Source organism: Erpetoichthys calabaricus, chromosome 1 (assembly GCF_900747795.2).
Source record: "Erpetoichthys calabaricus chromosome 1, fErpCal1.3, whole genome shotgun sequence".
Taxonomy (NCBI): Eukaryota; Metazoa; Chordata; class Cladistia; order Polypteriformes; family Polypteridae; genus Erpetoichthys; species Erpetoichthys calabaricus.
This window is the reverse complement of record NC_041394.2, coordinates 325,444,170-325,457,761: the sequence shown is the minus strand read 5'-3', so window position 1 is coordinate 325,457,761 and position 13,592 is coordinate 325,444,170. Positions and strand designations below refer to the sequence as shown.

Sequence of the window (13,592 nt, the reverse complement as noted above, 5' to 3'; positions counted from 1 at the left end):
AAGAATAGAAAGGCTAGATTGGACTTTGCTAAAGAACATCTAAAAAAGCCAGCACAGTTCTGGAAAAACATTCTATGGGCAGATGAAACCAAGATCAACCTCTACCAGAATGATGACAAGAAAAAAGTATGGAGAAGGTGTGGAACAGCTCATTATCCAAAGCATACCACATCATCTGTAAAACATGGTGGAGGAAGGCAGTGTGATGGCTTGGGCGTGCATGGCTGCCAGTGGCACTGGGACACTAGTGTTTATTGATGATGTGACACAGGACAGGAGCAGCCGAATGAATTCTGAGGTGTTCAGAGACATACTGTCTGCTCAAATCCAGTTAAATGCAGTCAAATTGATTGGGCGGCGTTTCATGATACAGATGGACAATGACCCAAAACATACAGCCAAAGCAACCCAGGAGTTTGTTAAAGCAAAGAAGTGGAAAATTCTTGAATGGCCAAGTCAGTCACCTGATCTTAACTCAACTGAGCATGCATTTCACTTGTTGAAGACTAAACTTCAGACAGAAAGGCCCACAAACAAACAGCAACTGAAAGCCGCTGCAGTAAAGGCCTGGCAGAGCATTAAAAAGGAGGAAACCCAGCATCTGGTGATGTCCATGAGTTCAAGACTTCAGGCTGTCATTGCCAGCAAAGGGTTTTCAACCAAGTATTAGAAATGAACATTTTATTTCCAGTTATTTCATTTGTCCAATTACTTTTGAGCCCCTGAAATGAAGGGATTGTGTTAAAAAAATGCTTTAGTTGCCTCACATTTTTATGCAATCGTTTTGTTCACCCCACTGAATTAAAGCTGAAAGTCTGCACTTCAACTGCATCTGAGTTGTTTCATTTAAAATTCATTGTGGTAATGTACAGAACCAAAATTAGAAAAAAGTTGTCTCTGTCCACATATTTATGGACCTAACTGTATAGTGTCTGGGAAAAGTGTTCATCTCCTTGGAAATGTTCAGATTATATTGATATACAACACTGAATCAAAGGGGATTCCTTTTGTTTTGTTTTGTTTTTTTTTTTTTTACACTGATGAGCTGAAATATACCCACACCCAGCTCTGGGTGTTTGCTGCTTTACAACTTAATAATAATAATAATAATAATATTACATTTTATTTATATAGCGCCTTTCCCATGCTCAAGGCACTTACAGAATATAAGAAAGAACGCAGGGTATACGGTATATAGCATTGTACAAACCAGATAAATAAATAAAGAAGATTATGACAGTAAATGCAGAGAAAAAAAGCCTAACAGACAACATAATTGATGGTCTCGCACGCACGCACACACACACACACACACACATAGGTTACATGAGCATCTTGACAGAGAAGTAAACTGAGAGAAGGGTAATAAAGTCAAGTAGAGCTAAAAGCCTTCCTGGACAGATTAGTTTTGAGTTGTTTTTTAAAAGAGTTCATGGAGTCAGCTGACCTGATTAATTTTGGTAGGTCATTCCAGAGTCTGGGCGCTATACAGCTGAAGGCCCTGTCACCCATGGAGTGTAGATTAGTGAGGGGCACAACAAGATTACCAGAATCAGAGGACCTTAGTGGGCGGGCAGGCAGATAGTGATGGAGAAGGTCACTGATGTAGTTTGGCGTGAGGTTATTTAAGGCTTTGTAAGTTATTAGTAGGATTTTATATTCGATTCTGTAAGACACAGGGAGCCAGTGAAGACGGAGCAGGATGGGTGTGATGTGCTCGCTGCTGCTGGTTTGAGTAAGGACTCTTGCAGCCGAGTTTTGAATAAGCTGGAGCTGTGATAGAAGATTAGAAGGGGCACCTGCCAGTAGGGAATTACAATAATCGATGCGGGATGTGATAAAAGCATGGACAAGTTTCTCAGCATTAGAAAAGGACAGGAAGGAGTGAACACGGGATACGTTATGGAGGTGAAAGTAAGAAAGTTTCTTAATGTGATTTATGTGGGCGGAATAAGAGCGGGAGGAATCAAAAATGACACTAAGATTCTTTGCAGTAGAGACAGGTCTGATGAGATCACCGCCGAGATGGATTGGGAAGGAGCTCATTTTATTAAGTTGCATTTTAGTCCCAATTTGCAGGAGTTCAGTTTTGTTGCAATTTAATTTTAAAGAGTTCTGCTCCATCCAGATATTAATTTCACTAAGGCAGGTTGTGAGCTGAGAAAGCTCTGATAAAGTTCAACTTTTAACACTGAAGTAGAGTTGAGTATCATCTGCATAAAAATGATAACCCAGTCCATAGCTACGGATAATATGGCCAAGGGGAAGCATGTAAATACAGAAAAACAGAGGACCGAGGACAGAGCCCTGAGGAACTCCTTGTGTGACTGCCGCTGTGCTGGACCTGCTGTTGCCAAGATTAACAAACTCTTGCTTATCCATATTACTAACCAAGAATGGTAAACCGGATGGCATGGACGCAGGTACACGGCGATGGGACCATGAGACGTACTGCGCAGGCGCGTACAGCGCACGTCTCGTAAACCGCAAGCGAAGTCGTATCCACCGTGCACGAAGGAGTCACGGCCCAAAAACGAAAGAGCTCAACTGACGTGAATGAGAAATGAAGCAACAACGCGCCCATAGCTAACGACTACCGACACAGCCACACAAACAAGAGGATTCTTCGCTGTGGCCCAGATTCAAACAGAAGAGGCTACGGAGGCCCCACAGGTCCACAAAGATGGTACGGAGTGAAGGCGCAGGCGTCACCGCCATATTGTGAGTGGCACTACTGCGGAGTGAAGTTAGGAATAATGTGCTGCTTGGGATTGTACAAACTGCTGAACGCTTTACACCAAATTCAAACACAATACAGCTCAACGATACAAACACGAGCCCACCTGGATAAGATCAATGAACGCCGGCGCCTACGACATGCATCTGAGACTGCGGAAGCACAGCAGGCACGGGTTCAAAACGAACGACCTCGACTGACGGATATACAAACACGAGCCCGCCTGGATAAAATCAATGAACACAGGCGCCTACAACGCGTGTCTGAAATGCCGCGGGCATGGCTCCAAAACGAACAAGCTCGACTAATGTATTTCAGGATACCTAACGCCGGGGGTAGGCTAGCGAAGCGAGCAGGGGGCGGAGCCCCCTTGTCAGTCAGATAGGACTTGGGGGCAGTGTCAGAGATACCCAGCATGTTCGCTATTCTGGACAGTAGAATGTCATGTCTGACAGTGTCAAATGCTGCACTGAGGTCTAACAGAATTAATATGCTGGTTTGTCCAGAGTCTGCTGCCATAAGCAAATCATTGGTTACCCGTAGCAGAGCAGTTTCACAGCTGTGCTGCGCTCTGAAACCAGACTGAAAGGGTTCCATCAAATTATTAGAGGTTAGGTAATTGGTGAGTTGGGAAGCTACAACACGCTCAAGAACTTTTGACAGAAAAGGTAAGTGGGAAATAGGCCGGAAATTGTTAAGATTGTCAGCATCAAGACCAGACTTTTTTAACATTGGGGTTACAGAAGTGATTTTAAAAGTGAGCGGCACAGAGCCAGTGTCAAGGGATGAGTTTATTATTGCTGTAACAGTCGGGATTATGGCATGAAGGCAGGATTTAAGTAGTGTGGTGGGGATGGGGGTCCAGTACACAAGTAGTCGGCCTCATCTTACAAAGTAGGTTATTAACAAACGCAGATGTGACTGGTGAGAGCTTAGAGAAGGAGCTGGATGGAGTAGGAAAACAGGGAGAGATATAAACAGAAGCCTTACAATGCCAAAAGTAGAGCATAATGAATTATGCATGCTTGTACAAAGAGAAACTTCATCAAGAATGTGGAAGCGTGTTGGCTTACAAACTTTTAGACAGCTTTGTAAAAAAAAAAAAAAAAAAAGCAGACCTGACTTATTAAAAGGTCAGTATACAAGGGACATGCTTATAGGGTTACAAAAAATTATAGTAAGTGTATACTGCAGCACAGTCTCTTGGTTAAGGTGTTGACCTGTAAAGCACAAGGTGGGCACCTCCTTGTGTGACTGGAGTGAGTCTCTTTATATGGCTGTGCTCCACGTGTTTAAAAATGAAAACGGCTCAGTTGTCCTACATTTGCAAAGTGCCCAGGCATAATGTTAATTAAAGTGAAAGATAGCTAGATTATTTTTTTTTTAGTTTTTAAAATGGACTATTCAATCAAATAACAAAAGAATATGGAACTTCAATGTATTGACCAGATATACGATCAAAGTATTTTGTAAGGAAGAAAAACAATTCAAATATTATAGAAATACGTTTTCTCTTTCTAAAAGTGAATTTTGCACACACCTCTTACCTCCACACTGATTATTGAACACAACACACTGTTACACCCCGAGCACACACTTCCTACTTCACACAACCAATTGAAACGTTCCAATCTAAACAATTTTCTAAATGTGATACACATCACTGTTTTACTTTAATTACTAGTTTTGAAATATTTAATATATACAAGAAATCAAAATGTGAAAACATAGCATTAAACAAAGCTGTTGATGACATCATTTGTGTGTTAGAAGCACAATTCTCCTCCGTCACTGAAATCCCACCTTCATTTCCAGTCGCCAGTTCATGTGAATTTCCCCTCATCAACACTCCCTCCACATCCCAGATACTATTAAATGTGTTCATGTCATTAATGAGTTTATAATATGCAAACTCTACTTTCATTCAGCTTTTATCAGCACTTCAAACATTAGTAAAGCATCAGTTGTCAGTGCATTTTTATCTTTATTCCTTTTCGTTTTCCGAATTGCTCATTTTGCCTGTCTAGTTAATAATTGGCAAGTACGTAACTGTTTTTAGGTAGATATATAGAAGAGAGATAGATGGAAACAGTGCTATATTATATTTTTGAAGTAAACTCAATAAGTAGTATGCTCAATAATGGAAAACTTCAAACTTAAATATATACAATTAATAAATAATCAGTTTCACGGGAAGGAAACGGCTAATAATTACCCTACTGCTACACCCCAGTACTCATCTCTTACTCTGCAGATATATTCACATAATTGCTGAAGTGTTGCAAACAATCCCAGTCATATACAAGGTCCTCTCACCAGGTAGTGACCAGTTTGTCTCTCTCGATAGAACACCACACACATCAAGCTCCCATAATTCACAGAACGTTTCCATGTAATTAATGAGGCTGTGATACATACCTGTAAACTCCAGCTACAGTCTTCACTTCACTACCACATTAAATACAGTAGCAGCAGCACATTGATATTTTTTAAGTAGATAGATATGAAAAGGCACTATATGTGACAGATATAAAAAGTTGCTATATGATAGATACGTAGATAGAAGGCAATATATGACAGCTAGATAGATTCTCCTTCCTCCTCTTCATCTTTTCCCACTTCTATGAGGGGTTGATGTGCTTGTTCAACCTTCACCAAACACCTTAGTCCTAGATGTCCTCCTCACCAGTCAAGCCCTTTTTCTTCAGATCTTCTGTTACTTTATCCATCCACCTCTGCTTTAGCCTCCCTTTGTTTCTCTTCTCCTGTACTTCCATTCCCTGTTCACTGTTTTGCCAACATCTTCATTGTCTCTCCTCATCACATGTACACGTCACTTCACCCTACTTTCCTGTACTTTCTTAAAAATTTCTCCTAATTTTGTTGTACCTCTAATTATCTCATTTCTTATTCTGTCCTTTCTTTTGTAGCCCCACTCATCCCTCACAGCATTCTCATTTCTGCCACATCTCACTTCTTCTCCTGCTGTGCTCCTTTTACTGCCCATTTCTCAGCTCCATACATCACTGCTGGTCTTACCACTCTCTTAAACACCTGACCTTTAACCTTTTCCTTAATTCTTCGATCACTCAATACTCCTGATACCTTCTTCTAATTGTTCCATCCACACTTCACTCTAATGGTTATCTCTGCATTTAATTTTCTGTCTCAGTCTACCTAGATATTTAAATTTATCAGCTGTTTCCAGTAGCTCTATAGATAGACGGACAGACAGACAGATATGAAAAGGCATTATATGACAGAGGCAGAGATAGATACATACATTTAATTGTATTTTTTCCCAGGGAGAAATTAACTTTTACAGAAGCTCATGGAATACAGAAATATTGTAACAAAGAACATCCACCATCACACACACAATGAATTACAGTACATAGCCAATAGAAACTATAAGTGTGACTGCATGTAGCAAATTAATTCCATTAACACATTTAGGGAACTGTGCAGATGTACAAATGCAGTAAACTTCAGTTAAATTCAGTATAAATACAGTAATGTTAAAATCAAAATGCAAACACCACATGTGTAAATATATATATTGTATATAAATGTAGTGTGATAAGCTAGGCTCATACTGCAATTAAGTATTAACAATTAAATGGAAAAATTTATGAATATGTTAGGATAAGACCAGCAGGCAATGGAAAAGCAAAAAGCAAAATTGTATTCTGTGCAGAACTGGTGTGCTTTTGGCGACCTCTTCATCCAACCTTGCCCTGCTCACACTACCCTGACAGAAATAAATTAACTAAAAGCAATGTTAAGAATCTGATAGATAGATAGATACTTTATTAATCCCAAGGGGAAATTCACATCAAAATTCAAACAAAATTATTGTTCATCAAAATAAAGAGATATCCTGAATATCACAACTGTTTTATGGATTGATTCATCTCAGATACCTCAAGATGAATCTTAAAGTTCTCTGCTTTATAATATTAATAAAGAAGAACACTGAATGGCGACACTACTGTCTGCAGCCAGGTTCTCATGTACAGTAATGGCCAAGCTCCGTTGATGATTTGGAACAAGGCCTAGTGATATTTCTCGAGTTTAAAGTAAAATTGCAAGTTCCAACTGTGACCCTGAAGTGGAATAAAAAGGTTCATAAAATGGACACCTGAATGTAAGTGTAAGGCCCCGTTTAAACTCCACTTTTCCTAAATGTTTTGCCAGTGGTTGTTGGACACCTGCTCACACGTTCTGATGCATTGCTGAGCATTCATGTCTCACTCAAAGAACAGAGTGTTCTCTGTGGTCTTGTCTGCTGTTGCTTAACAGAAATGAGTGGTCTGCCACTGTTATTTGTCTTCTATCCAGTTTACATCAGTGCTACAAGTTTTCTTTCTCTAATTGGCATTAAAAGGGGGCACACACAATAAAGGGTCACTCTGACTTGAAAATAAGTACTGATGGCATTCCAGAAACAAGCACTTGTACCAATCTGATTCCTTCCTCTTCTCCTCATCATCACTCCTAACCTTTTCCCACAGATTAATGCCATTTTATTTTAGTTTTTCAAAATCATTGTTTTCATATACAATTTTTTCCTGCTTTTTTCACCACACGTAATCCAGTAACAGACCACTGTTTAAAAAAAAACAAAAAAAACGGCCATCAGCACATGATTCAATTCGTTGGGCCAGTTACATATGTTCCTTGATATCCCAGTATTTCAAATTAACTTCACAATAATTTAAAGACACCTCCTGTTAATTTTAATTGAAATTTGTTGGGACAGCCTTCCTCCATATACCATACTTGCACATGTACTTGCACACTATGTACATTTTTGAAGCATTTTAGTTGATTGCCAATAGGCTGAAAAGTCAATTCTGCCTCATCCATTGCCCTTGCGATGTTATTCAATCATTCTGAAGTGCAGGGGTGAATGATTTTGAAAAATGTTCAAGTAGAGCTGCTTACAGATCTTCAGCGAATGTGAGCTGACAGGAGGTTCAGCCTCCAATCAAATGCTGGCACAGTTTTCTTCAGTCATCTTTTACATTTGTTCGGCTCCTCTCCGCACTCTTACCTCATTGATTCCTTAATAAAATATCCTATGGAAATGACCAAAAACACGTTAGAAACGCATCAGAATGTCGCTTCATACATTGGCATCATTTGGCAATGGCATCAGTTCCCCAAAACACAACATAACTGTATATCCTAACGGGACCGGGATCCATATCCATAAACTCATGTAGAAAATTCCATTAATATTCTCATTTTTAATTACAATTTGAAACCTTTCAAAGCTGATACCTTTCAAAGTAATGATTGATATTGTGGTTATCTGAAGTAATAACGGGTCAAAAACTACAATAAATGTCGGGGTGCCAAGCTTGCTTTCCCCATTTATTGATAATCGACATATGAAATGGCGCTTGATGAGGCAAATACAAAAGAAAATGTCACCCTCTGGCTTTCTAACAATAAACAGCTACCTATCAAGGCTTCTTAATAGGAGGGGTTTTCAGCTTGAAAGACCTCCATCTCTTCTGCTCTCTAGTCAACGAGTGGCGCCCCCTTCTGGGCGGCTGGGTTTTTATGGTCCTGGGACCAGAAGGGGTGGAGTCAGTTGCCTTCAGTGGGCGGTTTCTCTGCACTGTGGAGGCAAAGGAAGACGTCACAGTCAGCTGCAGCACCCCCTGTTGGCCCACAGTGGTACTACATACCAGGGGAGAATCTGAATGATGACCCTCTAATGTGCATGAGTGACAATATGTTTTATACATATTTATAGTTATTTTTTTATTGTGTAGATTTTGTTTTGGAGATTTTTGAAACCATTTTAATTTATTTTTGAGAGACTTTATTTAATTTCTGACTCATTATTTATACAGGTGTCACATGACCACGATCATTGCATCAGTTATGTCACATCATGTGATGGTTTAAATATGGCAGTTGGTTCCATGGCACTTTTATCTCTTGGTTGGATAAAATCTCAGAACTTCTTTGTAGTGATAGTTAGCTTCCAGGTTTCATGTTGGTTTATTGGATTCCGTTCTTCCTTCGATTACCAATTCCAATTTTGCCCTCGAGTTTTGGGTGCCTAATCATTTCTCTTTTGGTTTTGGTCTGGTTTCTCTTTCTTGTCTTGTCTCATCTTCTGATTGTTTTGAACTCACTCAAAATAATTCTCTGACTTCGAGTCTACCATAACAGGCATCAGGATGTTTCAACTCACTTCCATCATGCAACATGGCTGCTATTAGATTGTTAGCTTCCTTATTTAGTTAAGTGTGGGCGACAAAGATTGAAATAAATTATTATTAACTGACAAGAGAATTGTCATTTGTGGGAAGGACTGATACACCATAAGACAGATTACCAAAACATCATAGCCAATAAACAGATCAAAAACAAGTTCAGTTAATTCCTTTCCGAGTGATTAATTAATTTGATTTTGAAGAGTTGTTCTCTTTATTTTGTCACTGTTCGGGATGTCTGGCTGGCCATCTCTTACAGGGGTTGCCTCTGCCTTATAATGCTTCTCCTCTCCTTCCCGCAGAAGATCTGGAAACCAACAAATTGAAGGCAAATGACATCACTTCTTGTTCTGGGGCTTCTTTCCGCCTCACCGCCTTCAGAACCAGTTTTTTGTTACAAAAGTGCCCCAACCCTTTACAAGCATACATATGTACGTACATACATACAGGACATTTAAATATTTGGATGATGCCTTTATCCAAAGCGACTTACAACATTTGAGATACAGTGACTTGCATTTTTTTTGGTCAAGTGACTTGCTCAGGTTCACACAGTGTCAGTGGTGGGATTTGAACCCACAACCTCAGAGTTTGAAGTCATTCATGTTTGTTCTTGTTTCATTTTACATGCTATAAACAATATGGCACCACCAAAGCTCAAAATAGCAGCACTCACAGAAAAAAGACACAATGACATCACCCAATTAACATTAAAATAAGTCAAATGCCAAAATAATAACACATTTTACTCAATAAGTACTCGAAGATTATTTTTTTTCTTTTTCTCATCCTTCAACTTTCCTTACTTGTTAATTGCTTTTCGTTAAGCAGTGAGCCTAAGCCTTTGAGGCCTCCAATTACTTCTAACTCCTCAGGTGTGCTGCTATCTGTTCCTCTCCTGACTGAGGTTCAAATCCTCGTTTTATATTTTGTTTCTTTATTTTTGATTCTTTTGTATGAATTTTATTTCTGTTTAGTTACTTTGTTCTTTGTATTTGATTTTGTCAATGCATTAATGCCAGTGTTATGTTTTTGAGTATTTTGTAGATGGTGCCCTAAGAGGCTTGGCCTCCTGACCATCACCCCAAGGGAAAGGACAACCCAAAGAATACATTTGAATACACTTAGGAGTGGTGAGTTTCTTGTGTTTTGTGATTTTCTGACTATTTTGAACCTGTGCTCTGCTTTTCTTTTTTTTTACTTTGCCTTAGAGTTGTGATTTGGATTTATTTGCCTTGATTTGCCTTTGCCTATTCAAAGAATTCCTTTTTCTCTTCTGCGCTCCATGGAGCTTCTGGTTATTACAGGACATTTTTATGAAAAAATAAATCTTTTTATTTAAAACATTAGAACGGTCTTGATGACAACAGGCCATTCAGCCCAACAACCTTGCTGTTCCTATCCACTTAATTCTTCTACAATAACATCAAGTCTCATTTTGAAAGTCCCTAAAGTCCTACTGTCTACCACACTACTTGGTAGCTTATTCCAAGTGTCTGTGGTTCTTTGTGTAAAGAAAAACTTCCTAATGTTTGTGTGAAATTTACCCTTAACAAGTTTCCAACTGTGTCCCTGTGTTCTTGATGAGTTCATTTTAAACTAACAGTCTCGATCCACTGGACTAATTCCCTTTATAATTTTAAACACTTCAGTCAGGTCACCTCTTAATCTCATTTTGCTTAAACTGTAAAGGCTCGGCTCTTTTAATCTTTCTTTATAATTCACCCCCTGTAGCCTCGGACTCAGTCTAGTCGCTCTTCTCTGGACCTTTTCTTGTGCTGCTATGTCCTTTTTGTAGCCAGGGGACCCAAACTGCACCCAGTACTCCAGATGAGGCCTCACCAGGGTGTTATAAAGCTTGAGCAGAACCTCCTTGGACTTGTACTCCACACATCAAGGCGCTATATAACCTGACATTCTGTTAGCCTTCTTAATGGCTTCTGAACACTCTCTGTTGATAGCTTATAGTCCACCACGACTCCTAAATCCTTCTCATAAGGTGTACTTTCAAATTTCAGACCTCCCAGCATTGTGTACATTCCATTGTGTACTCAAAGCTAACATTTTTACTTCCTTTTTGTAGTACAGTGCACATTGGAATACATGTACAGTTTTTATTTCTAAAGATTGTACATGGGTTTCTGTGTTACTATCTATGATTTTGATCAGGATTTCCCCTTCTGGTGGGCATTTTAGGAACTGTTCGGGATTTATGTCCTTAGGAACTCCCAAGCATCATAACACTGTCATATCAGGCCCACCCAAGTCTCTGCTCTGACCTCAGCTTCTCAGGTACCCCTTTAAGTCCTGTTTTTACTTTACAACTTCTGGTTTAGACCTTTTTGTTTAAGTATTCGAGTCTTGTCTTATGGTTTATTCTCTGGGATTTTATTTCAAGATGAATTGTAGTGGGGAAATGATCATTTTGAAGATTTCTTGGCAGTGTTTATTATATCTTTAAGTTTTTATCTTGTAGTGTTTATTTTGATGTTGTGAATATTTGACTTGGTCATGATCTTAGATTGATATTCATATCCTCTACACAACCTGGCTACCCGGTGGCATCAAGTCTCGTAACTAACAACAGAATAGGAGTGTGGACCATCAATCTGACTCCAAATTATTTCTTTCAATCTAAAAGGCTAATTTTTTCTTTATGGGATGAATTATTTATAAATTACTGTATTATCAGAGTTAGCATAACTTACTAATGTTTGCATTACTTAAAGTTATATACCCTGTGGAACTTGACCCGAACACAGACACGTCAGTATTACCCCACACACCTTTATTTTGGTGCTCCATAATACAATCAATCACTCACAGACCCCAATACCCCTCAGTCCAGGCCAACACGATACCTTCTCTCTCTGTCTTCAGACCGCCTCCTTCTCTCCTCCAGAAACCTTGTCCTTCTTCCACCCGACAAGTCCATCTCTGAAGGGAGGCGGCCCCTTTAAATAAGCACCCGGATGTGCTCCAGGTGTTTTCCAGGCAATCTCCCACCAACACACCCCAGTGTGGAGGAAGTGCCGGCTGTCTCCCCGGAAGCACTCTGGGTGTCCCTGTTCCTCTTCTCCCCAGCACTTCCTGGTGTGGCGGAAGTGCTGAGGTCCAGGGTCCTCCAGGTATTAGGGTCCCCCTGGCAGTGACCACAGGCCCCTACAGGGTCGAGCTTCCCAGCTCTGTACCCACGGCCCCCAGAGCTCTCAGGGCTCTCCTTTCAGTGCTCCCTTGCATGGCTGTGCTGCCAAACTACAGCTCCCGCCATTCTTTGCTGGTTCCTAAATGGGCACCGATAGGGAGGGTTGCCATCTAGCACCTGGGGGTAAATGAACATTTTCCAGGGGCAGACTTTCTTTTTCCTCTTCTTTCATGGTGAGGGAAGGTGTTAAATCCAACCGGTGTGCATTTATGTTCCCTCGGGACCTCCCGTCCACATAAGGGATCCTCCTGACTCTTGGCCAGGACTCCTGTCCATCCTGTATGCTTCCTACACCACCTGTAAAAGATCCAGCTCGTTGTAGACATAGAGCATTCTGGGTCTGCACTGTGGTCTTCTGCCAGTAACAGTCCCTGGTATACTTTCTGATGTAGAAACATGGAGTCATCCTACCCAATAATTCTACTGAGACTGAGAACTGAATTGAGATATTGAGCTAGGAGTCATTACCAGAAAATCAGAACTGATAGTAATACACCAACACATGTTCATGGTTCATTTCAGTGATCTGAGATTGAAAGGCCCGCTGATGTTGTCTGTATGATGTGAATTGTGGGTCTCTTGGTAGGAAGTCCTTACCAACCAGGCAAAGTCCCTTTATAGTCCACTAACTACTGTAAAAGCTAGCCTGGCCACAGACAGACACGACACCAATGTCCAAAACACACAGGTTTATTTATAGAATTATTTACAGTTGGTTCCACGCACTCACACACTGCTCCTCAGTCTTTATCTGTCTGCAGTCGCCTCCACTCCTCTCTTGCAAGCTCCATCTTCCTCCTCATGACTCCAGCTCCTCGAAGGAAGTGAGGCGGCCCCTTTTATCATGCCCCAGATGTGCTCCAGGTGCTCTGAGATGGTCTTCCGGCACTTCCTGGTGTTGCGGAAATGCTGCCCTTGCACCCGGCAGCACTCCGGGCGTACACAGTTCCTGGAGCGGCACCACTTCCTGGTGTGGCGGAAGTACTGTCCTCCAGGGCTCAGGAACCATCCAGGCAGCCCCTTGTTTGGGCCATGGGGCCCCCACCGGGCTGAGCTTTCAAGCTCTGTATCTGTGGCCCTTGATGGAAATCAGGGGGGCTGCCCTTTTGCGTCCAGGGAAGATATTGCCCCTTTCCCAGTCCTTCCCTGATCCAGGCAATAATATCCACTTGCAGAGCCACAGCACCATACGTCACTGCAGTTGTAGACTCGCAGTTACAGACCCAGAAGTGACATCACAGCCGTTTCAGGACTGACCTCGTAAAATTACTTTTGTAAGGTTTCGGCAGGTCTCGGCAAAGCCCGGAAAGTAACATCAGGTTAAGGACCCGTTCAGAAGTTAAGCGATAAAAATGAGAAGGAAAAACAGTACATCAAACCAAATAATATGCATCATTGTGAAGTTCGGTGGGTT

At 40.8% G+C, this 13,592-nt stretch overlaps 1 protein-coding gene across 3 annotated transcripts in view; it reads right to left on the bottom strand.

The window, feature by feature from the left end:
• Positions 1–6,009: 6,009 nt before the first annotated feature.
• The window catches only part of LOC114664411 (NACHT, LRR and PYD domains-containing protein 3-like), a 43,083-nt gene continuing 35,500 nt past the window's right edge, over positions 6,010–13,592 (bottom strand). For all 3 annotated transcript variants that reach the window (XM_028818496.2, XM_028818511.2, XM_028818504.2), the window contains one exon: positions 6,010–7,818. In XM_028818496.2, the coding sequence (XP_028674329.1) occupies positions 7,806–7,818 (13 nt within the window). In that variant the 3' untranslated portion in view covers positions 6,010–7,805. The remainder of the gene's footprint in view (positions 7,819–13,592) is intronic.